Source organism: Ictidomys tridecemlineatus, assembly GCF_052094955.1.
Source record: "Ictidomys tridecemlineatus isolate mIctTri1 chromosome 12 unlocalized genomic scaffold, mIctTri1.hap1 SUPER_12_unloc_4, whole genome shotgun sequence".
Lineage (NCBI taxonomy): Eukaryota > Metazoa > Chordata > Mammalia > Rodentia > Sciuridae > Ictidomys > Ictidomys tridecemlineatus.
In genome coordinates this window covers 596,862-623,222 of record NW_027520962.1, presented here as the reverse complement: position 1 = coordinate 623,222, position 26,361 = coordinate 596,862, and the positions used below count along the sequence as shown (strand labels likewise).

The window sequence follows — 26,361 nt, the reverse complement described above, 5'->3', positions numbered from 1 at the left end:
TCTTCCATGCAGTGAACCCCTGCTGCGATGCGGGGATGGAGGGAAAGGAGTCACCAAGGGAACCCCAAGCTCGCCAGAGAGCAGGGGGTGAAAGGAGACATGTTTTAGTCAGCTTTTTCACTGCTGTGACTAAAGGACCCGATCAGAACAACTGTGAAGCAGGAAAGGTTTGTTTAGGGACTCAGTTTCAGAGGTCTCATCCATAGAAGTCTGGCTCCATCCCTTGGGGCTCAAGGTGAGGCTGGACATCATGGCAGAAGAGGTGGCAGAGGGAAGCTGCTCACATGATGATCAGAGGCAGAAAGAGACTCGCTCACCAGATCCATAGCCACGCCCCCAGTGCCCACCTCCTCCAGCCACACCCCACGCACCTCCAGCTACCACTCAGTTAATCCCATCAGGGATTTGCTCGCTAGGTTGAGGATATGATCCAATCATTTCTCCTCCAAACCTTCTTGCATTGTCTTACATGTGAGCTTTTGGGGGACATCTCACATCCAAACCATAAGATGGAACCCAGGAAGGTCCAGGAGCAATTGGCTTGATGTCCTGTTCAACAGGGTGGCCTATGTACAACACATCAAGGGCCCCGGGGTATCTGTATCAGTTTCTATTAGGTGCTTCTATTTTCTCTCTTTGAAACCTAAAGCTACAAATGTGTTCTCTCTCTGTCAGTCTGATTTTGGAATTGTGGGGAGAGGGCATCTCCCTAAAATCAAGAGAAACTTTCATTTCATAACAATAATAATGTAGCTCTTATAAAATCAAGAAATATTAAGCTTAAATCTAGCTAAAAAAAATTAAAAACAGATGCAGAAAAAGGAAACATGTTGATATAAGCAGTTGATACTTCAGTTATGCATAAAGATGAAGATATACAAATGAATTTATAAATGTGGCGTGTATAGGGGACCCATTGTAATGGGATCTAGGAACAACTGTCACAGGTTTGTAGATATTCAATTGAGAAGTGAAGAGCTATTTCCTCTTCTTAATAGTGTCAAATTGTACTGGGCAAAAATCAAGGAATTTTGTTTTCTATGGATGTAAAAATTTCTCTGATTAAAAAATTCAGGTTTGTTTGGATTCATCTTATACTTTCATCACAATTCAGTAGTGCACTTCTTTTCTGTTTGTAAAATTTGCAGGTCACGTGAGGCAACTCCTTAAAACGACCCCATGGCTTTCAGCTCTGGCTGTAGGAGAATCATAGCAGTGGGACTTAAACATGCCCACTCCCAACTCCTGAGGCCACCCCAGATGAATGAGAACCAATGGGAGAGAGTGACAAGAGTCTTTATTTTGTGGAAAGCACATCAGATGGATTCAATATGAATTGAATAAGATCCATGAGAACTGCTAAAATGAAAAACCAAAACAACAAAACAAAAAACCTCACAAACACCTATGTGTCAACTCTGGCTCAGATGAAGCAGAGCTGGGAGGGTGAGGTCAAAGAGGTACAGAGGAGGAGGCAGGCCTTGTTCAGAGTTAATGACAACTTCAGGTGGAGTGGATGAGGTCAGAAGAAATGTCACAGGTTTCTGATACAGAAGGATACCAGAGGTATTTTTCTCCAATGATAATATCACTAAAAAATGCATGAAGTAAAATCATTTTCCTATGGAGTTGTCACACAGCGAAGACTTCAGGAAGGCTTGGAGAACTGCATTCCAAAGGGTGACGAACACGTTTTAGTAGATTGGACATTGCATAAGGAAGGAACAGAGAACCCAAGGAGGGAGACATGAACATTGTCCAAATTAATGCATAGAGAGAGATTTTAAAAAGAGAGACAGAAAAACAAAAACATAATTCCAGTAAACTGTGGGGCAGTGCGAGTCAGTTTAGCATTTGCATGCTCACATCCCCAAAAGAAAGAAAAGAAAGAAATGGGGAGAAAAATCTTAATGAAATAATGGAGAAAAAAAATGTCTAAATTTTATGAAAATTTCAACTCTTCAATTCCAAGTGCTCAACAAACATCAAACATTATAGACACAAAAACCCACACCTACACCATCATAAGCAAGCTTTAAAAATTAAAAAAGAAAGAAAGAAAGAAAGAAAAATCTTAAAAGCAGCTTGAGTGGGAAAAAAATTTACATCCAAGGAAGCAGCTGAAAGAAAGAGGGCTGTTCTCATAGGGACCAAGGAATCAAGGAGGAGAAGAGTGGAGGCTTTAAAGTGCTCAAGGAAAGAGAGTCAGCCCAGAATTCTGTGTCATTGGCAGTGTCCTTCAACGACAGAAAGAAAGAGGAAGAGGAGAGGAAAGAATGGAGGGATGGAGGGATGGAGGGAAGGGAGAAACAGACGTCTCAAAAAATGTAAGTGGAGGGATTCACGGCAGTTGACCTTTCCGTGTTAGAAGCTAACAGAAATGTCAAAAGGCAAACCAGATATCAGTTAGAACCTTTGTCTAAGCAAAGGAAGTAACAGTGTTGGAAGTGGAATAAGAAAGAAATAAAATAAAATAAAATTTCCCTTAGTTTTAATTGCTTTAAGACACCATTATTGAAAAGAAAAAGAAGAGCAGCATACTGAGAGTTTGTAGGGTATCCAAGGGGAACAATGTGTTCTGGGGTAACAATGGCATGAAGGACGGGAGGAGATTTGGGAATACATTGTTTAAGGGCCCTACTCAACAGGAGAATTTGTCTATTTTTTGAAGATGGCCTCTGATTCATTAAAGATGTATATTGTAAATCCTGGGCCAACAATTAAAATATGCTTTTTAAAAAGTATAAATAATATGTCAATAAAAATGACACAATAGAATAATAAACAACGTTCTGTTCACCCAAGAGCAGGCAGAAAATAAAAATAAAAAACACAGATGGAAAAAATAAGCATCAATTATAGTAGGACAGACTTGAATCCAAACATATCAGTAATCACTTTGGGTACAATTGGTCTAAACACACCAGTCAAAAGCTGGAGATTGACAAATTGGATAAAAAAGCAAGACCCAATTATCTGCTGTTAACAAGAAAACTGCTTTAAAAACAGGGTCGGCTAAACTACAGTGTAATGAAAAAAGTGCCCTGAACACATTAAACCAGAGCCCTGGGTGGCTACGCTGTATGCAAAAACGGACCTCAGGACAAGGAATGTTTTGGGGACTGAAGAAAGAAATCACATCAGGACAAACAGTCACTATTCCAAGAAGGAATGACAATCCTACATGTGCATGCACCTAGAACTTCTTTTTTAAAACAACCTCCAAAATAATTGGAGTTAAAACTGGTAAAACTGAAAGGAGAAACAGGCAAGTTTACCCTGGTTGGCAAAGTCAGCTGCCTTCTCGCTCACCGAGAACAAGTGGGCAGAAAATCGGAAAGGACGTTCAATCTGCAGAGCCCAGTTCACCAGCTGGAACTGGCAGACTCGACGAGATGCTTCTCTTGACCACAGAACACACATTGTTCTCAAGTGTACGTGGAACACTTTACACACACACACACACACCACAAATATACACAGCGCAATAAATTTCAAAGAACAGAACTCATACCAAGGATGTTCTTGGACTATGAAAGCACTTCTAAATAATCCATGGGTCAAAGGGGAGGTTTCAAGGAAAATTTTTAACTATTTTTAACTAAATGAAAACACAACGTATCAAAACAGGCTGCAGCTGCAATGCTTAGAGGGAAGTTTTAGTCTTAAATGATTATATTAGGCAAGAAGAAAGGTCTCAACACAGTAATGTAAACTTTCACAGGGCGGGGGGCGGGGCGGGGGGGAGCAAAGTTACAGCAAGCAGAAGGTGCCAAAGTCTGGCTTGGCACAAATCAGGAGCCACTTGTCAAAAAGAAACTAACTTTATTTTTAGAACTACAAACGCCAAACAAAACAGCTCCAGGGAAAAACCCTCAGAGCCCAACTGCCACCACCGGCTTCCACAAGCCTCTCTCCCCCACACCAGCCTCTCAACCTCCCCCAATCCTCCTGCTCTTGAGGCCGATTGGCTGGGTTGCGTGGGCAGAGCCAAAGAAGTCACCCAATGAGCAGCTCCGTGGAGGAGCCAATCAGCTAGATGTTGCTGGGGCCGCTGTGAGCCAATCATCAGCTGGCAGTCTGAAGGGCAGGGAAACAGCCCAATGAACATCACCGCAGAGGAGCCAATCAGCTAGATGTTGCTGGGGCCACTGTGAGCCAATCATCAGCCGGCAACTGGAAGTTTGCTGGCAGCTGGATCATCAGCCGGCAGCTGGAAGTTTGCTGGGGCCCCTTTGGCTGTGGCTCTCAACAAGAAGGGACTTCATAAAGAGTGGAGTAGGTATCAATTAAATATAAACCAGACCAACGACAATCACTTCAATACTGAAAAACCAACAAAATCAATAAACCTCTATCCAAACTGATGAGAGAGGGACACAAAGTATCAGGACTGAAAGAGGGAAAGTCACTACTGACCCCACAGATGGTAAAAAGATGATCGGGAAAATGCCACCCAGCACTCTGGCCATAGATTCAACAGTTAGGTGAAATAAATAAACCACTCAAGAAGTGAAGGCAAAAAGCACTGTAATAGGCAAAACAGTTCTGCAAAAGAGCAAAGTCGGAAGACCCACAGAACCCAATGTCAAGGCAAGTCAGATTGGGTTTTTTTTTATTTGTTTCATTTTGTTTTTACAAATTCTGCTGTCAAGATTCATGATCGAAATGTTCATCCAACTAGAAGGGGGATTGCTCCATCTACTAAAGGGCATCTAAAAACCTCCTGCAGTGAGCCCTCACTACGGATGGAGAAATACTGCCTGCGGCCCCGGAATCAATCCCAGGGGAGGCTCGTCTGCCCTCACCATGGCTCTCCAGTGCTGTGCAGGGGGCTAGCCAGGCCACTAAGGCAAGGAGAAACTCACAGGCATCAGTAGTGGCAGGAAGAAGGAAACTCTTTATTCCTATGTATGTATTGTGTATATAGAAAATCCTAGAGTTCCCAAAGAAACTGCTAAATCTAACAAGTGAATTTAGTTAGAATATAGGATATAAGGTCAATATATAAAATAGTTTGTTTTTTAATACACTGTCCACAAATAATTGGAAATTAAATTTTAAAAAGCAACAATTTGAATAAATTTATTAGAAAATTTATACTGGAAACTCTATGCTGGATATATGAAAAACTTACATGTCCATCAACAAGAAAACAAACAACCCAATTTAGAAATGGGTAAAGGGACCAAAAATGTGTACTACCTTTCTGAAAAACTAGCAATTTCTTAGAATGTTGGACGTATACTTATCCATTTGCCCAGAAAGTCCTCTCTAGGTATTTACCCTTAGAAAAATGAAAGAGTATTGTGCAAGAGTATTCACTGTGTCTTATTCATCCTGGATAAAAATCCTGGAAGCCACTCCCAGGTCCATCAGGGGGAGAATAGACAAGCCAGTTGGAGTTTGTCCATTTAATGTTCCTATTCAGTAATAAAAATTAGCCAACCATCAAGAACATTGAGGGACACCAAAACGATACGTTGAAGGAAACGCATATGGTCTATGATTCCACTTACCTGCTGTGCTAGAGGAGGCCAACCAAGCTAGGGGGAGAGCAATCTGAAAGCTGTTTGTCTTGCCTTGGCAAAAGCAAGGTGCTAAGCAACACAGTGAGACTCTGTCTCTAAATAAAATACAAAATAGGGCCAGGATGTGGCTCAATGGCCGATTGCCCCTGAGTTCAATCCCCAGTACCCCACCACCACCAAAAAAAAGAAAGAAAGAAAAGAAAGAAAGAAAGAAAGAAAGAAAGAAAGAAAGAAAGAAAGAAAGAAAGAAAGAAAGAAAGAAAGAAAGCTGGCTGTTTCTGCTGGTGTTGAGGTGGAAGCTGGCTATGAGGGGCCTGAGGAACTTTCCCAGGGAAATGTTGATGCTTTTCTACTTATATCTATTTTTATTAATGCATATTAATTTTGCACATTAATGGGATTCACTGTGATATTTGCGTGCATGCAGCCTGCACTGTCGGTATCCATCTGACCCTTCTTCCATCCTCCTCCCACCTCCCCCGGAACCCTTCCCAGTCCCTCATATTCACGATCCTACTTTGACATCCTTTTTTTTAGGTTCCGATATGAGAGAGAACACGTGATATTTGTCTTTCTGTGTCTGGCTTATTTAGCTTAATGTGATATCCTCCAGTTCCATCCCTTTGCCTGCAAGTGACAGGATGATCATCATCTCCTCCTCCCCTTCCCCCTCCTCCTCCTCCCCCTCCCCCTCCCCTCTCCCCCTCCCCCTTCTCTTTTTCCCCTCTTCCCCCGCCCCCTTCCACTTCCTCCTCTTCCTTCTTTTGGTACTGGGAATTGCACACAGGGGTGCTCAACCACTGAGCCACATTCCCAGACCTTTTTATATTTTTTTAGAGACAGGGCCTCACTATGTTGCTTAGGGTCTTTCTACATTGCTAAGGCTGGCTTTGAACTCTTGATCCTCCTGCCTCAGTCTCCCAAGATGCTGGAATTATAGGCATGCACCACCATGCCTGGCTGATTTCATTCTTTATGGCTCGGTAATATTCCACTGGGTGTATCATAATTTCTTTTTATTAATGCATTTTTTAAAGAGAGAGAGAGAATTTTAATATTTATTTTTTAGTTTTTCGGTGGACACAACATTTTTTTTTTGGTATGTGGTGCTGAGGATCGAACCTGGGCCGAACGCATGCCAGGTGATCGAGCTACCGCTTGAGCCACATCCCCAGCCCAAATGCATTTTTATTATATAGAATAATGGGTTCCATTGTGGCATATTTGCAACAAAGGTTGTTATTTGTGACATTGAAATGTTTGCTACATGAATATGTATTTTTATCAAAACTTACTGAACTATACACTAAAAACCATGCATTTTACTATATGCAAATTTTAAAAACTCTCCAAATATTTTAAATGACAGATGTTGGATGCAAGTAATTTAAATTTTTTCCAGGTAGCGTGGCTCCACCTTCCTGTTGCTGCCTGAAGCTGGGTCTGTAGGATTTGCTGTTGGGACACCCTGCAGGGCTGGCATCTGCTCCAGCCTTGTGCAACAGGAACAGAGGGCAGCCCCCCCCATCCCCACCTCTCCAGTCAGCAGCATGCTGATATGGCAAATCCCTCCCTTCACCACCTTACAGACCCCAGGACCTGTCACTCCTCAGTGTGTAAATTTCAAACACATGCCAACTCTAAGTGATCCACAGTATGACTAGCGCGGCATTGCAAATGTAGAGAAGAGGAACACAGGAGGAAGGACCCAGGTTTGGAGACCTGTTCCCAGTCCACCTACTCCTGGGCCCTGTGATCGTAGGCAGAGCCCCAATTTCCTTCAGCGCAGGAGTGACAATACTCACACAGACACCCCACAGCATCCCAGCTCTGAGGAGGAGCTGCTGAGAAGCTCCTGGGGAGAGCCTGGGGTGAAATGTGAATTGCCCTGCACCCTGAAGGCACCATCAATCGCTGCCCTTGTCCTCGGTACCCTGCCTCTCCGCCCCACCGCAACACACACACCTTGACCTACTTTAGAAAACTTGACTGTTGATTTAGAACTTTTATTAGAACATAGAGCTATTTTAACTGTTCAAGTCTGTTATGTTTAGAAACTGGCAAGAAGCATTGGATTCGGGTTTTCTCAAATTCACTTGGATTCCATTTGTCTAATAGATAACTGACAATTGTTTTTCCCTTTTATTTTTTATTTTATTTATCTATTTAATTGTTATTTTTTGTTACTGGGGATTGAATCCAGGGGTGCTTAACCACTGAGCCATATCTCCAGCCCATTTTGGTTTTTATTTTTTATTTTGAAACAAGGTCTCACCAAATTGCTTAGGGCCTCACTAAGTGTATGAGGCGACTTTGAACTTGTGATCCTCCTGCCTCATCCTCCTGAGCTGCTCCAATTACAGGCAGCGCCACTGTGCCCCACTATTCCCCCACCTTTACCCTGGGCATCAGATTTGTACCACAGGCTCCTTCCAGCTCGTGGTTAGGAAATGACCCCAGTGTCTGCTTCTCCTTTTAGTGCTTATTAATACCAGGGTCTCCCATTGGCCTGGACAGAAACGACCCCAGGGCCATCTCACCTGCTGGTAAAGGTCAGGGCCAGCACTGTGGCCAGGTGAGGCATCAGCCAGAGCGTCTGTGTTTGGTGCTCGATGATCCTCACCTCTTCCTTGGCTTTGGGCCCAAACTGCCTCCGGCTAGAGAAAAATCAATGACAAATTTTTACCAAAATGTGGTGGGCAAATTCATGTCCTGAGCTAAATCTGCTTCCCCACCCTTTGTTTTCCAGCAGTGCGTAATACAGAAACCCAGGTCTCCTTCAAAGGGGTTCAAATAATAAGACACCCAAGACTCTGAAGGAAGCCTGGTGGAACTCTTGGACTCTTTGAAAATTAATCTTCCCACCATGGAATATTTTAAAGGAATGTATCTAATACACAGTAATTTTTATCCTTAGCATTTACATGACATTTTGCAGTTCCACGTGCCCTGTGATCATTAATTATCCAGCTTTCCCATGTTTGTGGTATCATTAATGGGCTAGGAGGCATACCCCAGAGCATATTTCAAAAGGGCATCCTCAACAGAGGGTGACGTTAACCCCATGCTCTCGTCAGTTTCACAGTGGGTCATTATTCCCAGTGCCTCAGCACCCCCCTGCAAGTCTATGTGCAAGGCCCCTCCACATCCGCCGTGAGTCCATTGTGCCTTGAGGACAGAGGCTGCATTGCACTCTGAGGCAGCTGTGTCCAGGGGACCAAAGCTCTCCTCAGAGGAGCATACAAGATGGCTTGGGATGGTCCCCACAGGCAATGGCCAGGGACAAGCCTTGCAGAAGCCTGAGGCTGCAGACTTCGGGAGAAGAGCCAAGGCCTGCTGCACAGTCTCCCTTTGCAGGCCAGTGCTCTATGGTCCTGAGTCTGGCAGCATTCCGACTTCAAGCAGTTCAGAGTTTAATGTTGAGTGTGTGTGTGTGTGTGTGTGTGTGTGTGTGTGTGTGTGTGTCTGTGTGTGTGTGTGTACCAGGGATTGAACCCAGGGGTACTCAAACACTGAACCACATCCCAACCCTTTTTTATATTTTATTTAGAGACAGGGTCTCGCTGAGTTGTTTAGAGCCTGGCTAAACTGCTGAGGCTGGCTTTGAACTTGCGATCCTCCTTCCTCAGCCTCCTGAGCTGCTGGAATTACAGGCATGCACCACCACGTCTTGCTGATGTTGATTTCTTAAAGAATGACATTTGATACAATACATGCACATATACACACACGAGCACACACACATACACAGTGCCCACTGTCAAATGCCCAGAGCACACCTGTGCTGCAGACACCCTTAGACCGGGGATATCTATCAATCACTCAAAAAGAAAAGGGAAAGACCATTTTTTTTCTAAAACTTTTCTAATTCATAAAGGCTTTCTTAAACATAATTTTATATTTTGATATCATCTTTATTTGTAATCAAAACAAAGTCACCCTAATGTCTCTCACACTGAAGGCATCTAGAAGTAACAATAGGCCATGTCCCAGGGAGGGAGGTGGTGAGGACAAATGGCAAGCATGCGTTGGGCAGCCACTGGCAAACACTGTGAGCACCGGATTGTTTTCCACAATCTAACCACCCACAGATGACTGTCCCAGGAATACCACCCCACCCTGCCCCCGGTCCATGTCCTTCCCTCTGTCCCTGCATACGCCCAACCACTGCAGGGCATGGCTCCAAATGAGAGGCTGGACAGGCCATAAGGAAAGCTCTCAGCTGGTTCTGGATCACGGTGAGACCAGAAAAGAGACAAAAATCACAGATCCAATAATGGTGCCATCATAATACTAGGTTATTGCTGTGGACTTAATTTGGGTCCCCACAAAATTCATATGTTGAAGCCCTAACTCCCAAGTGACTATTTGGAGATAGGATTTTTAGGAGGTAATTAAGGTTAAATGAAGTCATGGGGTGTGGTGCTAATCCAATAGGATCGGTGGCCTTATATGAAGAGGACGAGAGCTCTCTCTTTCTCACTTATGCACTGAGGGAAGGTCATGTGAGGACAGAGCAAGAAGGCACCATCTAGAAGCCAGAAAGAGAAACATAACCAAGACACCAGATCTGATCTCAGGCTTCCAAACTCCAGAACCAGAAAAACATGTCTATTGTTTTGCTATGGAAGCTGGAATGGTCTGATACAGTCATTTTACAAATTACATTTTTCCTCACTGTCTGAACTTTTACTTTTAAATGCTATGATTATACAGTGGCTTTATTAATGATGTGTCTAAAATTTTATCAGGGGACATCTATGTATCTGCTCTGTGTCCAGCAGTATACTAGGGGCTGGCGTCTATCATGTCCAGCAGTGTACTAGGGGCTAGCATCTATCAGGGTCTAGGTGGTCAAGCACTAGCCACTGAGCTCACAGCCCAGGATACAGAGAAGACTCAGACAAGGTGGCATGTGCCGCAAGAGCCTTGAACATGGCCTAATCTCCCACCCTCTGTCAATCACCAGTATTTCCTGTTTGCAGCCAAAAGATCATTTCAGGGCACTCTAATCACATGGAGACAGCAAAGGAAGTGATCAATCATCACACCTTTTAGGTTTGGATTTTCTTAAAAGCCATTTCAAACATACAGTTTTAAATAGCATCCACCAAATTTTCAGTTTTTGCCTGTGAAACCTGCCTTGGCATGGCACGAAGTAGGCACTCAATAGCAGAAAAAAAGAGGAATGAATGAACCTTGAGAATGAAGAAATGCAGACGAAGCACGGCACAGTGTCCCCCTCAAGACCTCAGATGCCAGGCCTCACCTGCCTGCTGTGCCGCCCAATGGTGAGCCCTGCTGACCCTCATGATCCTTACCCACCAATCGGAAAGTGCCCCGTGCCAATACCCTGCTCTGTTGAACCGCCCCCAGCTCTATAAATGTGCAAAGCTGTTCCTCAATAAACGGGTACTTCTCTAACAACGAGCCTTGTCTGGTCGTCGCAGGACCTGGACCTGCCCTGGACCTCGCAGGTGGACCTTGTCATGTTCCCATTTCTCTTTAACCCCTGCACTTCCACTGGGGTGACAGAGCAGAAAGAGACTTCCCCCACAGAGGGGCCATGAGGCAGGCCTTGCGTGACTTGTATAGTGCTGACAGGGAGGAGCTGCACTACACCTCTGTGGAGTTCCCAGGGAAGGGTCACAGCTAGCTAATCCAAAGGCAGCAAATGATGCTCTATGGGCACATCTCTCAAAGGCAAGCTCAGGAACCCAGAGCCCACACCTAACCACCTCCTCTATAAGGTTCCCACACGAAGCTACTATGGCCCTGCCCTCATCACCCAGGGCCAGGTGCCAGGCAACTGCAGGCAGCCTAGGCCTCAGAACCCACTAACATGATCCAAAGTGGGCAGTCCTCCCCTGCTCGGCCCACCTGGCCCACTGCTCCCTGCAGGAACCACCGTAAAGGCCCAGGCCTGTCTTCCCTGAGTCCTTCAGCTCCCCAGGAGGCCCTGTGAGGCATGGTGCAACCCCTCCTCTTGAAGTGTGAGCAGAGAGCTGTCTTCCCCGCAGCGCTCCTTTTCTGAGCTGGTGACCTCACCGTGTCTCAACAATAGCAAACTCACATTTTAAAACATACAGCTCACCGATGGCAGGCCTGCTCACCTTCAGGCAAGGGGGTAAGCACTCAGGAAAGATGGGAAGCGAGAGGGCAGGTTGACTATCCTGCCTTCTCACAGTCCACGCCCACCCCTCCTCCCACCACCCATCCTCCCCCTGGAATGTTACTAGATGTTTTGAAAAAATAAATAAATAACATCTGACGTGCTGGGTAAATACCAGCGTGCATATAGGGCAGGGATAGACGAAGGCAGAAAAGGAGCCTCGCCTAATGCCAGCAGCCCACCTCACTGCTGGCTTTCTTGCCAGGGACCAGAAAGAAAGAAGTGATGGGCAGAAGAAAGCAGCACTTAACTCACTCACTCACTCACTCCTCCCTCCCTCCGGCCTAAGATGCTGCCAGTCCCCAAAGCACTGAGTAGTTTCTATGCCTCTCTGTCTGGCTTCTCCAGGGGGAAATGGGACACTAAAGGCTGATGACCCTTTTCCCACCTGGAGATGCAGCCAGAGGTTCAGCCCCGTGACTGCCACTGTCAGTCTCCAAGCTGGCAGCCTGGCTGCAGCAGAAGCGGCAGAGAGAGAGGACTTCAAGACTCAGAGGGCCTGGCCTGTGAAGGAACCTGCCCTGCCACTCTGCAGCCACCTCTCATGGATGCTCTCAGGACCCGTTGGCTGAGCTGGGTGCCATGCCAGCCAGGCCCATCCTCTGGTTGCCAGCACCTGGCATGCTGCCCTGGGCACAGCTGTACCCCTGCAGCTGGCCAGCAATTACTGCCTGCCAGAGGTTTTTATTGTTCCAGTTTATGATCTAGACGGACACAATATTCTTCCTGGTCTTTTCCTCCACTGGGTTACTATTTTTTCTTTAAAAATACATGTAAAGGCTATATTTTTCTCTGTAAACATAATTTTTACTTCAGTACCCAACACATTCCCTGCACCCACTCCTGAAAGAGCCCAGAGTCACTTAGCTCATTTTTTTTCATGGTCTTTAAAAACAAAAAACAGGACATTGTACACGCAATGATATCTCTGCGAAAATAAACCTGGAGCTTAGAGAGTGCTGTGCACGGTGCCATTTAAAATTACAGATTTAAAGAGCTATTTCTGGGTTCCAACAACTCCTAAGGAATAGAGGAAGCATTTATTTTGGGTTGTTTTATTTCATTCCCACTCAATTTTGAACGCGGCTGCTTAAAGCAACATTCGTGGAAAGTGACACGGCTGTTAATCACCAAGACAGCTACTGCAGGCACAGCCTCTGGGGGACCACAGTGCCCGCCTTCCCAGCTTTCCCTCTGGTCCCTTCTCCCAAAGGAAGCCAGTGACCTACTAAAAAGATAATTGCTTCCCATGTTTCCCGCTCTGCGGCATCATTGCATCAGGCTGCTGCGAACGGCATCCCGTCACGTGGAAGGAGAGGCATGTGGCCTCTGCCCTTGGCCCTGAGACGTCTTGAGGTGCTCAGGCTGGTCTCAGGTAATCCTGGGATCCCCCTTCACTGTCAAGGTGCTGAGCCCTTCCGACAAAAGCTGAGCTCCTTCCTGGGCCCAGGCCACATTCTTTACGGCCACCTTCCCTTCCTAATGACCCAGATGCAGACTAGGTTCAGGGGAACCTTGAAGGCCCAGGCTGAGCCCTGAACCCTTCCCCACAGGCCTCCACAGAGAGGCTTCAACCTCTCAGTGAGGCCACAACCCATCTTTTCCTGTTTTTCCTCCTCCTCTCAGGCACTCCTGGACATAGAAACTCAAAGGGCAAATATTTTACAAAGCAGGACACTTTAATGCCACTGACTGGACCCAGCAGATTGGATCCAAATGGCCAGTCAGGGTGTAAAAATTCCTGGCTTCTTATTATTAAAAATGTGTACAAGCCAGACACCCCAACTCTCAGCCCCATCACTTGTTACCCCAATCCATCCTACCTTGGGGTCAACCTTGGGATTGTGAAAGAGATAGTGCGCACAAAAGTCATGCTTTTATGTTTGTGCATTTACGGCACAGTGTTTCGGGATGTGCCCGTTGGGCTCTGAGCCGACCTGCCCTAAGACATCAGGTTCGGCAGGCTGTCCCCACCAGTCTGTAGCTGTCGCTCTTCCAGGGGGCAACTCTGGGTCTGTCTGTAGAGGAGGTGAAAGCTGTGCATGTGTGCGAGTAAGGGGGATATAGATAAACCCTGTCTCATGGTGGTCTTGATGTGACTAAACATGCAAACTGACTCCAAAGAAGAGAGTTCTCAAAATGCCAGCAAATAACATTAACTCCTTTTGAGTACTTTTTCTCCCAACCCTAACAGTCTACCAATAATAAAGCTAGCAAATACTAGAAGAGATATTATGATGAGATCAATGACAGTGACAATTTTTTTAAACATGTGACTAATTCAGATACAGAAAGAAATGAAGGTCCATTGCTGTGATGTTGGTGTCCACAAGCCTGCAAACACAGACATGGAGACCACACTGTCCTGGCCCGAGGGCACCTCTTTGCCCACCATTCACTCTTTTCTTTCCTTTTGATCACATCAGATCAAAATCCCAGGAACAAAAGATCCTCCCCAACCAGAAACCCATGGATCTGAAGTTGTGGCCAGTATCTGGCAGCAACTGACCCTCCATTATCCAAGACCGACTTCTGCACCCACCAGCACTGGAAGAGCAGAGCAAGCTGGAGCAGGCTGCAGATCACAGCTGGTCAGGGTCAGGCCTCTTCCTCCCACCAGCTGAGAGATGACCCCAATGGAGACACTAGAGGCCCTTCAGGCAGGAGAAATCTGCACACTGGGGCCACGTTTCTTCTGAGCAGGTCGTTTCTGACTGATGTTATAATCCTGGCTGGCGAGGACCAGAAGGGTCACCCTGCTTCTGAGATTGGCCAATTCCAGGTTCTTCTCTGAGGATTCAGCTCTACAATCAAGAGTGGGTCTGATCCATCATGTTTTGGTTCAAACCTCTTGAAAACAAACACCCCAGGAACCTGGCTGTCTGGCTGCTGAGTTTGTTCTTGTCCTGTTCTGGTGCCTTGTGCTGTCCATGGGAGCACATCCAGAGATCAAGTGGCTGTGTCCCCACAGGCAGCCCAGGAGAGGAGGCAGAAGACAGAGTGGTGAGAAGCCCAGGCTTGGGATCAGACATGTCTGTTCGCCAGGCTTTGGCACCTGCCAATGTGCTGTCTTAGGCAAGTTACATGAACTCTCTGAGCCTCAGGATCCTCAACCCTAAACTGGGGCTGATCATCAGTGTGTGCTAAGTGAGGAACAAGTGTGTGCACCTCAGCCATGAGAGTGAGGAAGCCAGAGGGTCAACCCTGGGGGCTCCTGGCTGTGTGTCCTCTTTCTCTGACGTCCCATGGCAGGGGCAATGCCTGGTACATCCTGGGTGCCCAGTCGGTGGCTAGAGCCTGCTACCATCCTAAAGAGAGCAAGCCTGACCTGAGTGTGGACAGTGGGAGGCAGGCAACAAAGGCTGCACCCCAACATCTCCAGGTCTCCCTTCACCGATACTGAGCACCAGGAGATGACGGCCACGTAATGAAGCACTCCAGAGTGTGTGCTTGTCCCCATGCTTCTGCCTGGCTTGAGGTTATTCTTGACATCGAGGATGTCCTGAGATGCTGGAAGGCTAGCTGGTGCCCCCACTAACCCTTCTCATCTCCAAATTTCAAGGTAACTAACGAGGGTCCAGAGGCTCCAGAAGCAATAGCAAGGTCTTCAGATCCACGAACATGAGATACTTCTCTATTTATTGAGGTCTTTTTTGACGTTTTTGGTAATTTCCAGCATGTAAACCCCACATGTGTTTGGTTCAATTTGCACCCAAGTATTTCAATTTTATGAGCAATTTTTAAGTCAAATACCATATAATAAGGTCTAGGTCATATCTCATGGTGATCCCAAAAGATTCCATTGCCTAGTGATGTCATAGCTTAGCTTTTATAAGTACACGCTGTGATATTTTCATAGAGGCAAAATTGCTTAATGATACATTTCTCAGACTGGGCCCCTATTAAGCAGTGCATGTCAGTATATGGTATTATATTTTAATCCCAGTATCCATGTGTTTACTGTAGTGTACAGAATTAAAATTGATCTTTGTATGTGTATTTTGTATCTTCTGACCTTGCTGAACTCACTTCTTAGTTCTAGGACTTTTTAATAAAAATTTTGAAATTTTCTTTTTTCTTTAATATTTTAAAATTTGTGTTAATTAGTTACACATGACAGTACAATGACCTTGACATATCATACATTTGAACCAGATGGGATATAATTTCTCATTTTTCTGAGTGTACAGGTTGCAGAATCACATTGGTCATTTTTTTCAATTTTTTATTTGTTTTCATTAGTTACACATGACAATACTTTCTATGTAAATAATCATATCATTCTAAGTACTGTGTTATTACTTGTTTCCAAAACTATATGCTTTTAATTTCCTTTTCTTGTCTTAGAGCACCGGCTATAACTTTTACCAATATATTGAATAGTATTGGCAAGAGTGTATATACTTGCCATATTCCTTATGTTAGAGGACAACACTCAGTGTTTCACCACAAAGTATAATATTGGCTGTATATTTTTTTGTAGATTCTCTTTATCAAGATGAAATTATTCCTCTCTTCTATTTAAATAAGTTTTTTTTACCATGAAAATATGTTGAAGTTTCCAAATGCCTTTTAAGTATCAATTGATAGAATTCTTTTTTAGATTGTTGATATGGTAGGGTATCTTGATTAATTCTTTAATATTAAAAAACTTTGCAGCCCTGGAATAAGTCCCACTTGATCATAATGTATAATTCTTTTGTTATATTGCTAACTTCTATTTTCTGATTTAAATAAAATATTTTTGTGTCTTCATTCATAAGAGACATTGTTCTGTAATTTCTGTTTATTATATTATCTTTATTTGGTTCAGGAATCATGATATGACCAGCTGTATAAAATGAATTGGACTATGTTCCTACTTCTTCTATTTTCTCAATGTTGCTAATTTTTTAAAAAAAAAATGCTTGGTAGAAGCTGTGTGTAGTGGTGTACACCTGTAATCCCATCAGCTTGGGAGGCTGAGGCAGGAGGATCACAATTTCAAAACCAGCCTTGGCAACTTATCGAGGCCCTAAGCAACTTAGTGATACCCTGTTTCAAAATAAATAATTTTAAAAGCAGTTGGGGATATGGATCAGTGGTTATGCACCCCCAGGATCAATCTCCAGTACCAAATAAATAAATAAGAGCATGGTAGAATTTTACAGTGAAATCATCTATGCTGGAGATTTATTTATCTAGGAGTTTTATTATGACTTCTATTTATTTTGTAGTTATAGGGTTATTCTAGTTGTTTTACACACTGAGTTATGGTATTTTATGGTTTTGAAGAATTAGTACACTTCTTCTAAGAATTTCAGATTTATGCTTACAGAATTGTTCTGAGCATTCCCTTATTATTCTTTTGATGTTCTGAGTGCCTTTAATAATCACCCCTGGATCACTCCTGATAGTAACTTTTGGTGTTTTTTGTTTGTTTGTTTTGTTTTTTGATACTGGGGATTGAACTCAAGAGTACTATACCACTGAGCCACACCCCCAGTCCTATTTTGTATTTTACTTAGAGACAGGGTCTCATTGAGTTGCTTAGCACCTCACTTTTGCTGAGGTTGGCTATGAACTCGCAATCCTCCTGCTTCAGCCTCCTGAGCTGCTGGGATTACAGGTGTGCCACAGCACCCGGCTCCTGATAATAATTATTTTTTATTTTTTTGTTTTAATTTCTTATAATAATTTGTCTCCTCTCTCCCTCTACACACACCCCCATTCTGACAGTATTGTTAGAGATTTATCTAATTTATTGCTTCAAAGAATCAGCTCTTTGCTTTATTACTATTATTCTCTATTTTCAACTTCATTGATTTCTGCTCTCATCCTTATTATTTCAGTCCTTATTATTTCACTTATTGTTTCCTTTTAGTTTATTTTCTTCTTTTTCTAGGTTCTTGAGTTGGGAGCTTAGATATTGAGGTGAGACTTTTCCTCTTTACTAATGTTTGTATGCATTCATTGTTATAAACTTCCCTCTTGGGGAAGGGGCTATAGCTCAGTGGTAGAGTACCTGCCTGGTATGCATGAGGCCCTGGGTTTGATCACCAGTAACTGAAAAACCAAAATAAAATCACACACACACACACACACACACACACACACACACACACACACACACACACGGAGCACAAGATATGTTATTTTGGTGATTCCAGGAGGGTACTTGAAGTGAATGTGTTCTCTGCTTTTGTTGCATGAACTGTTCCATAGATGCTGATTAGATCTTATTGGTTGATCACATTGTTGAGTTTTTCTATGTGATTGCTGACTTTCTATGTAGTTATCTATCAATTATTGAAAGAAGATATTGAAGGTGTCGATTAAAATGAGGGTGGGTGGGCTGGAGACACAGCTCAGTGGTACAGCACTTGCCTGACAGACATGAGACCCTGGGTTCCATCCTGAGAGCCATACAGATGCACAAAAGTAGGTTGGTCTAGTTTTCCTTCAGTGCTACTAGTTTTGATTCATATAATGCAGACTGTTATGTTTTACAGACATATTTAGGATTGCTACATTTCCTCGATGGATTGAGTCTTTTATCATTATTCAATATCCTTCCTTGTCTATGGTAATTTCTTTCCCTGAAGTCTACTTTACATGAAATAAATAGAGCCACTCCTGTTTTTACTTTGGCTAATCTTTGAATAAAATATCATTTTCTATTCTTTCACATTCAACCTGCCTCTGTTGTTATATTTGAAGTGAATGTTTTAAAGGCAGCATAGAGATTAGTTACGTTTCTTAATCCACTCTGGCAACCTGTTTTTTTAAGAGAGAGAGAGAGAGAATTTTTAATATTTATTTTTTAGTTATCGGCAGACACAACATCCTTGTTTGTATGTGGTGCTGAGGATTGAACCCAGGCCGCACGCATGCCAGGTGAGCGCGCTACTGCTTGAGCCACATCCCCAGCCCCAACCTGTTTTTTTTTTTTTTTTTACCTAAATTATTTAGACTATTTACATTTAATGTAATTACTAATATGTTAAGGATAAAGTCTTCCCTTCTTAATTTGTATTCTGTTTTTCATTTCTTGGATTTATTTTTATTGCCTTCTTTTAGCTTACAAGAACATCTTTTTAAATTCCATTTGATGCATTATTGTGTCCAGGAGTGTACCTCTGGATAGCATTTTTTAGTGGTTATGCTAGATATAACATTACGTATACATAAATTAGCACTACAAAATTGGGTCATTTCACCAGTTAAAGTGAAATTCCATCTCCTTCTCCTGGTTATGCTTGTCTTAAATACTTCCTCTATTTACAGTTAGAACCACAACAGACAATGTCATAATTTTTGCTCCAACTGTCAAATATAATTTAGAGAACTCAAGAAGGAAAATCTATTGTGTGTGTGTGTCTTTTTGCTTACCTTGTTGTTTCTTCCTTCCTGATGAGCCAAGCTTACTTCTTCTGCTTTTTCCTTTCTGTCTAAGGAACTTCCTTTGGCTATTCATTTGGGATAAGTGTGCTAGTGATAAGCTCAGTTTTCCTTCATCTGAAAATGTCTTGATTTCCTTCTCATTCTTAAATGTCATTTTTACTGAATGTAGAATTCTGGTGTCATAGTTTTTTAGCATTTGCAAAATGTCAGGCCACTTCCTCTGGCCTCCATGGGTTTCTGATGAGACATCTGCTGTGGTTCCAATCCTTTCCCTCTGCTGCAAGGTTTTCCTTTGCCTTTAGTTTCCTAAAGTTTCACTGTGATATATGTTATGCGGATATCTTTTTTTTAAAAAATTATAGATGGACATGATACTTTTATTTATTTATTTATTTATTTATTTAAATGTGGTGCTGAGGACCAACCCCAGTGCCTCACACGTGGTAGGCCAGTGATCTACTACTGAGCTACAGCCCACAGCCTTCTGAGATCATCTTTTATGGGGTTTGCTCAGCTTTTTGAATCTGTGGGTTATGCCCCTTGCACATTTGGGGAGTTCTTGGCTATTGTCTCTGAGCATTTTCTCAGCACTGCTCTTTCTCATTTCCTTCTGGGACTCTGAAGACACAGCGCTAGGTCTTTTGTTAATTCGTAGGTTGCTCAAGCTCCGTCCTTCCTCCTAGCCCAGGTCCAGTGTGTTATGCAGATCTGGGGATGCCCACTGCTCTGTCTCTCAGTTCATAGTTCTTCCCTGGGTCCTCTCCATTGTGCTGCTGAGCACATACACTGATGGGGTTTTGTCGTTGTCACTATTTTGGTTGGGTTTAGTTTGTTGTTGTTGTTGTTTATTTGGGGGGTTTTTTGGGCACTGGGGATTGAACCCAGGAGAGGCTGGTCCTGACCTTGTGATCCTCCTGCCTCAGCCCCCCGAGTTGCTGGGATTATAGGCAGGCGCCACTGCACCTGGCTCACTGATAATTTTTATTTAGGTTTTTTTTTTTAATTCTAAAATGCCTGTCTGGTTTACCTTTATATTACTTTTTTAAAATATCTTTTTTAGTTGTTGATAGACCTTTACTTTATTTATTTATATGCAGTGCTGAGAATCGAACCCAGTGCTTCCCACATGCCAGGAAGTGTGCTACCACTGAGCCCCAGCCCCAGCCCCAACCCCAGACGCATCCTTTATATTAATTTGCTTTCTATTTTTTGAGAAAATTTTCTATGTTTTTATGTTTCAGGTGAATATTTTTCAAATTACTCTCTCTGCCCTCTCGATGTTGGCATCTCTCGGTTGTCATTTTTATTCCATTTGAGGGCTTTCTGGTTCCTGGTATGAGCGGTGATTTTCCACTGAAACTGGTACATTTTAACACTATCCGGGGCCACTCTGGATCTTATGTAAGCCTCTGGCTTCCTCTGGCACTGCTGAGGTAGGGAAAGGAGTCACTCTGACAGGCAGAAGCAGAAATCCAGGCTCCCCAATCTGATTCTGTTAGGCTCCTCCACACAGCAGGAGAGGGGTGGGCATTCTGGCTCCTTGGACAGTCCCCTTTGCACATCAGTGAACATGCATCATTTCTGCTGGGTTCCAGAAAGCTCTAACTCCCCTCAGCCTGCTCCCTCCCACCACAGCAGGAGGTGGAGGAGCTGCAAGGCAGGTTCCCTACTGGTATCTCTCAAGACCACAGGGGTAAGGACTGTTACCTTCTGGCAAGGATAAAAATCCCAGCTTCTGACTTGGCCTTCTGACACCAGGTGTCAGAACTCTGCACCTGCAGAGGGTGACAGTCTAACCTCCCCTCTTGGCTTTTGTGGGCATGGGTATGTATGGGGTCTCAGCTCTCTGTGGTGTTAGACTAAAGGAGGGCAGTATTTATCTGAAATTTTCCTGTCTTGTGGTCTCTTTTCTGGTCTTTGAGGAGGAAAAAACAGGTTTTGTTGGGGCACGTACATGTCTTTGTATTTCCATTGGTGTTTCGGTTCCACCAGAACCTAGTCCTGGCTTGAGATTCATAAGACAGGAAGAAACCAGGGAAATCCCCACAGGACCATTCCTCAGACCTGGGGGTCCCAGCTGCTCTGCCTTCCTGTCTCTACCTTTCTGAGTCTTGTCAGGTTTGTTCATATGTAACAATCCAGACTTTGTAGTTGTCCTTAGGGGAAGAATCATATATTTACTTGATCTTCCTACAAGCGCAAGTCTCATTTCAAGTTTTTAAACATAAAATACATAGATTTGAACTTTAGAAAGTCTACCTTTGTTCAACTGGTATAAGTGTGGAAAGCAACACTATTAGATTTGTCTAGCTTTCATATGAATAAAGGGAGGCAGAAGAGAAAAAATCATGTGTAGATACTAATTTGGAATACATATGCCCCATGCTCTCCTTCTTAAAAGATGTGCCACATCTTAAAGATGTATATTGACCTAATAATAATGTACTAGGAACAACAAAATATTACATGGAAAATGTGTGCAAAATTATAGTGACCCCAGTGTCAGAAAAAGTGAAACAGTTTGTTATAATCAAGGGATAATGACTCTTTAACATATACTAACATGCTTGATCAGGAACATTATGCAAGTTCTGTGTTCTGCTTTTCTGTTTACCTAAGATTTCATTCTATGCATATCACTAAATATACTTGAAATTATAATTTTAATGATTATTTCCTTAAATTTCTAGAAAAAATACTACTGAATCATAGAATGTAAGTTTTTTTTTTTAATCTCTTGACATATATCATCAACTCACTTTCCAGAAAGGTTTTATCAATCTATTCTTTCTACCAGTATATAACCATACCTATCTTAATACATTCCTGGCAAAGTTGAGTGTTGTTCTTTCAAATATCTTTGTTAATTCAACTATTACCTCATTTAACTTGCCTTTCTTTCATTATTAATAATTTAATTTGTTTACATATTTATTAACCATACATATCTTCTTTAAATTGTCTTTCATATCATTTCCTAGTCTACGTACTATGGGGTTAGAGTTTTTCTTATTTATTTTAGAAGCTCTTTATATATTAGAGAAATTAAACCAATATCAGCCATATTTGTTTGGATATTTCTCCACTATGTCATGTTTTTAGTTTTGATTTTTGGAGTCTGTATATTTCTTATTTTTATGTAATCAATATAACCTAACTTTTTCACTTTGGGACTTTTTCCCCATTAGTCATATTTTTCAAACTCTAAGAAAGGATAGGTGACTTTTTAAAAATTTCACCTGTTGTTATTTTGTGGCTGATTCCAACTTTCAGAGATGAACAGGGGTGAGAGATGTAAGTCTACCCCAGTGGAATACAGGAATAAATCTACCAACCTAGTTACCTCTGGAGAGTGCCACTGGGCTGACCCCAGAAGGCTCTCTGAAGGTGAACAGACTCTTGTTTTATCTGCTTAAAATAGCCATTCCCGGGTCCTGACAATTCCCTAGACCCTCTTCCTTCCAATGGTTTGGCAGATGAGTCCTTGTTTTAACCTTCCTCCCACTGTATTCTCTAATCTGCCAGGAAACAAATACAAGTCCTGAGCCTCCAATACCATGGCCTTTTCCAGGCATCTCTGTCCATCTCTGATTCTACAATTGAAATAATAAGTAACAGCAAACATCGCCGTTCTGTTGGCAACAGAATATGATTTCAGGGAATATTTCTCGAAGGGCAAAAAATTTCTTGGAGTGGATCTCCATTGTAGTAACCACCCAACTCAGCAAAAAACAAACACTTCATCCTCCATTTAAAGGTTTCTAGCCACCCAGTTACCCCGACCTATGTTCAGGATCTGGTGTTGGATGAACACATCTGTGGTCAAGGTCTACGACACAGCAAGAAAAGTCCCCTCAGCTGGAGTCCAGCCAAAGGGCAGATCCCTGGATGCTGCCCACTGCCACAGGTGCACTCGCCTGGTACCTAATACACAACACATTCCCAGAACCCCACTTCAGGACCTTCCTCCTTAGCAACCCACATCTGGCTACCACCCTCCCTTGACTGACCTGTTCCTGGCCCCAGTCGTCTCCTGGGCCATCCCAAAGCGCAGTGCTGTCATCTGGATTGTGACAAGCCCATTTTATTTTTTTTGTACTGATGTATCCTTGCATATAATTGAAAATTAAAAAGAAAATAAACTGACTATTGTTTACTTTACAAGAAGCATTTCCAAAAGTAACAATGTATTATGCCTGTGACAAAAATAATTCATTTGCTCTGCAAGGATACAGTCAGCAAATAAACTTTTACAAGGTCATCTGAGTTTTTGTGTAAGATCTTAGGATACTGGAAATTATCCAAATCACAGGATGCCAAAGAATGAAACTCAAGATGACAGCCCACCAAATGCCTTCCAGAAAGGTTCACGGGGCTAGGGAGGCTGGGCCACAGAGCCTGCCAGGAGTCAGGAGGCCAGGTCCTCAAACACCTCTCTCATGGACTGGAAGTGAGATAGCAGCGCGCTTTGGACTTCACTCAAAAAGGAAACCCAACTTTCATCTCTGGCTGGACTCCACTACTTTTGCTGGCCTGCGTGCAACAGTACCGATACCAACACACTTTTCATTTAATTGCTTAAAATTATTTTAAAACAACACATAAGGCTTCTGGAAACTGTCCTAGGGTATACTGCGAGTGAAAAAGTAAAATTCAGTAAAAAGAGTGAGAGCCTATAGTACTGGAGTCATGATCCACTCATCTGTACCTTCCCTTCACCAACAGCTCAGGTTGACAGAAGCCCTATTCCAGGCAGCTGTGGCCAAATGGGCTCCCTCCACCCTGGCTCCTAGCCTAGGGCTGTGGCTTTACCTTAGAGGAAGCAGTACTGGCATCTCTTATTTCACCTACCCCCCCACACACACACACTCCCAGGTCCATGTCACAGAAGCTCTATTCCAGGAGGTACATCTGAGAGGACTGGGGCTCCTCTCCTCCACCCAACTTCCTACTCATAGTGCAGAAACTCCACTGCAGACCCAGCAGGTCACAAATACTAGATCTGAACATCCTGCTCCAGCTTACCTCTGGGGTGGAGGCCTCACACAGGAAGGATAGACTGAGAAAACCTGTAGCTATCATTCCTGCTCAAAACCTTGCTTGTAAAGCAGAGGTGTCACTCGGGGAAAGCAAGACACTGTCCCACCCGTAGTTCTAATGTCCTGGTACCAAGTCAGAACCAGAAGAGAGGAAGACCATAAGAACAGGAGGCTTTGTGGTTTGCTTAAGGAGACCCAGTCTTTGGAAAAAAGCATGGGAAAGACTAAGCCTTCGAGTGCTGTTACAATGACAATCTTGGTCAGGCACAATTAAGAGCTTCTGGAAACTTATTATTCTCTTAGTAGCAGACTGAAAGAGGATAGTGTAACAAAATGGTAGATCAATCAGGAAGAAGTTTAATGGAAAGAACTAGAAAAGAGATAGCTAAGAGCTCTCTGGGGTCTGAGCAGCTGCAAAAGTTGGCCACACCCTACTCCTTCCATAGGACCTCACTGTAAGAGGAACAGACTGTGAAAACAATCACCTCATGATTCATAGGGCCTAGCAACTGGTATGCTAGCAAGAGAGGCAGGCCATACAGAAGCTCATGGGAAGAGGATGGGAAGAACCATCCAACAAAGCTCAGAGAAAACCAGTCGTCCCAGGCCCTCAGGGAGACTGTCCCTGGTATAAGGCTGCATCCTCTCAGGAGCGGCATCATAGCACACCCCACTACAGGACAAAAGATCTAATTGAAATAGTCCACACAAGTCTCTAAACAAATAAGCAAGCAAACAGTAACAAGCCCAAAAGGGAGGATCGTATCCAGAGTTTCTACTGTACTATCTAAAACAGCCAGTTTAAAAAATATATTAAAAAATTCCAAGAAATAGGTAAGTGTGAGCCATACACAGGAAAAAAAAAAGCCAGCAATAAAAATTATCATTGAGGCAATTCAAATAGTAGACTTAGTAAGCAAAAATAAGGCATTTATTAAAAGTTATTAAAAAATTAAAGGAATTTGTGTTTAAAGAGGTAAAGTATGTCTGATGCCAATGTTTAATCAAATAAATAGTGCCAATAAGCAGATTATAATTATAAACAAATGGAAATTCTGAAGTTGAAAAATAAAAACTAAATGAAAAAATTCTGATAGATTAGAACTGCTAGAAGAAATGAGTGAATTTGAACATAAATCAGTAGAGGTTAATGCAATCTGAAAAATAGAGAGAAAAACAGAAAGAAGAAAAGTGAACAGAGTCTCAGAGTAATGAGACCCAGGAAGCCTACCCATGTTCAAAACCAGGAATACCAAAAAGAACCGAAGGAGAAGGAGGAGCAAAAAATGGAAAAAAAAATAATGACTGAAAAATTTCACAAGTCTGATGAAAAACATCCAAGAAGGTCAGTGAGCTCAAGTGAGATAAGCATAAAGAAATCCATACCCAGACACAGGAGAAAGGCTGATTCCAAAGACAAAGAGAAAATCTGGACACAGTAAGAGAGAAAGAACTCATCCCAGACAAGGGAATACCAGTAAGACGGACGACTGAGCTTTCATCAGAATCAGTCCAAAACAGGAGAGTGCTGGAAAAGCAAGCAGACAACAGGACTGCATTTCAAAATTTAAAAATAATGATATTCTCAAGTAAACAGAAACAAGATATTAATTGCATAATTAATAGCAGACTCATCGAACATACAACAGGAAGTTCTTTAGACTGAAAGCAAACTATTATAGCAATTGAAGTGTACAAAAAACAGAGCACCAGTAAAATAATTATGTCAGCAATTACATAAGATAGTATGATTGTACATTCCTTTCTTCTTCTGATTTTTAAACATAAAATTATTTGCATAGAATAATATAATTATAATTGTATTGCGGGGCCTATAACATAAAAAATGTAACATATTTGACAATAACTGCTCAAAAGTGGGTAGGAACAAAGCTACATGTGAGCAAGGAAATGACTGACACCAGTTTGTAATGCAAGTCCACAGGAAGAAATTAGGAGAATCAGAAATGGTAAATAAGAGGTTATTTTTTAAAAGCCTATAAATATATACTTGCTATCATTTCTCCTCTTCTAAAAAGAGATGAAATTACATAAAGTAATAATTATAAAATATATTGTCATGTATGCAATACCTATAGATGTAATATGGAATATGTGTAAAAATAATAGTACAAAAATGGAAAGAGTGGACAGAGGTAGAGGGGGAGGGAACAGTTGAGTTTCTATATTTGATTGGGATTTAGTTAGTGTAAATGCAAAGTAGACTCTAATAAGT

General features: G+C 42.7%; 1 protein-coding gene across 1 annotated transcript in view; it reads right to left on the bottom strand.

Moving 5' to 3' along the window:
- Positions 1–26,361, bottom strand: part of LOC144372326 (acyl-coenzyme A oxidase-like protein) — a 58,576-nt gene that overhangs the window by 8,068 nt on the left and 24,147 nt on the right. Inside the window, exon 2 of the mRNA XM_078035709.1 lies at positions 8,072–8,188. Coding sequence (XP_077891835.1) covers positions 8,072–8,188 — 117 coding nt within the window. The remainder of the gene's footprint in view (positions 1–8,071; positions 8,189–26,361) is intronic.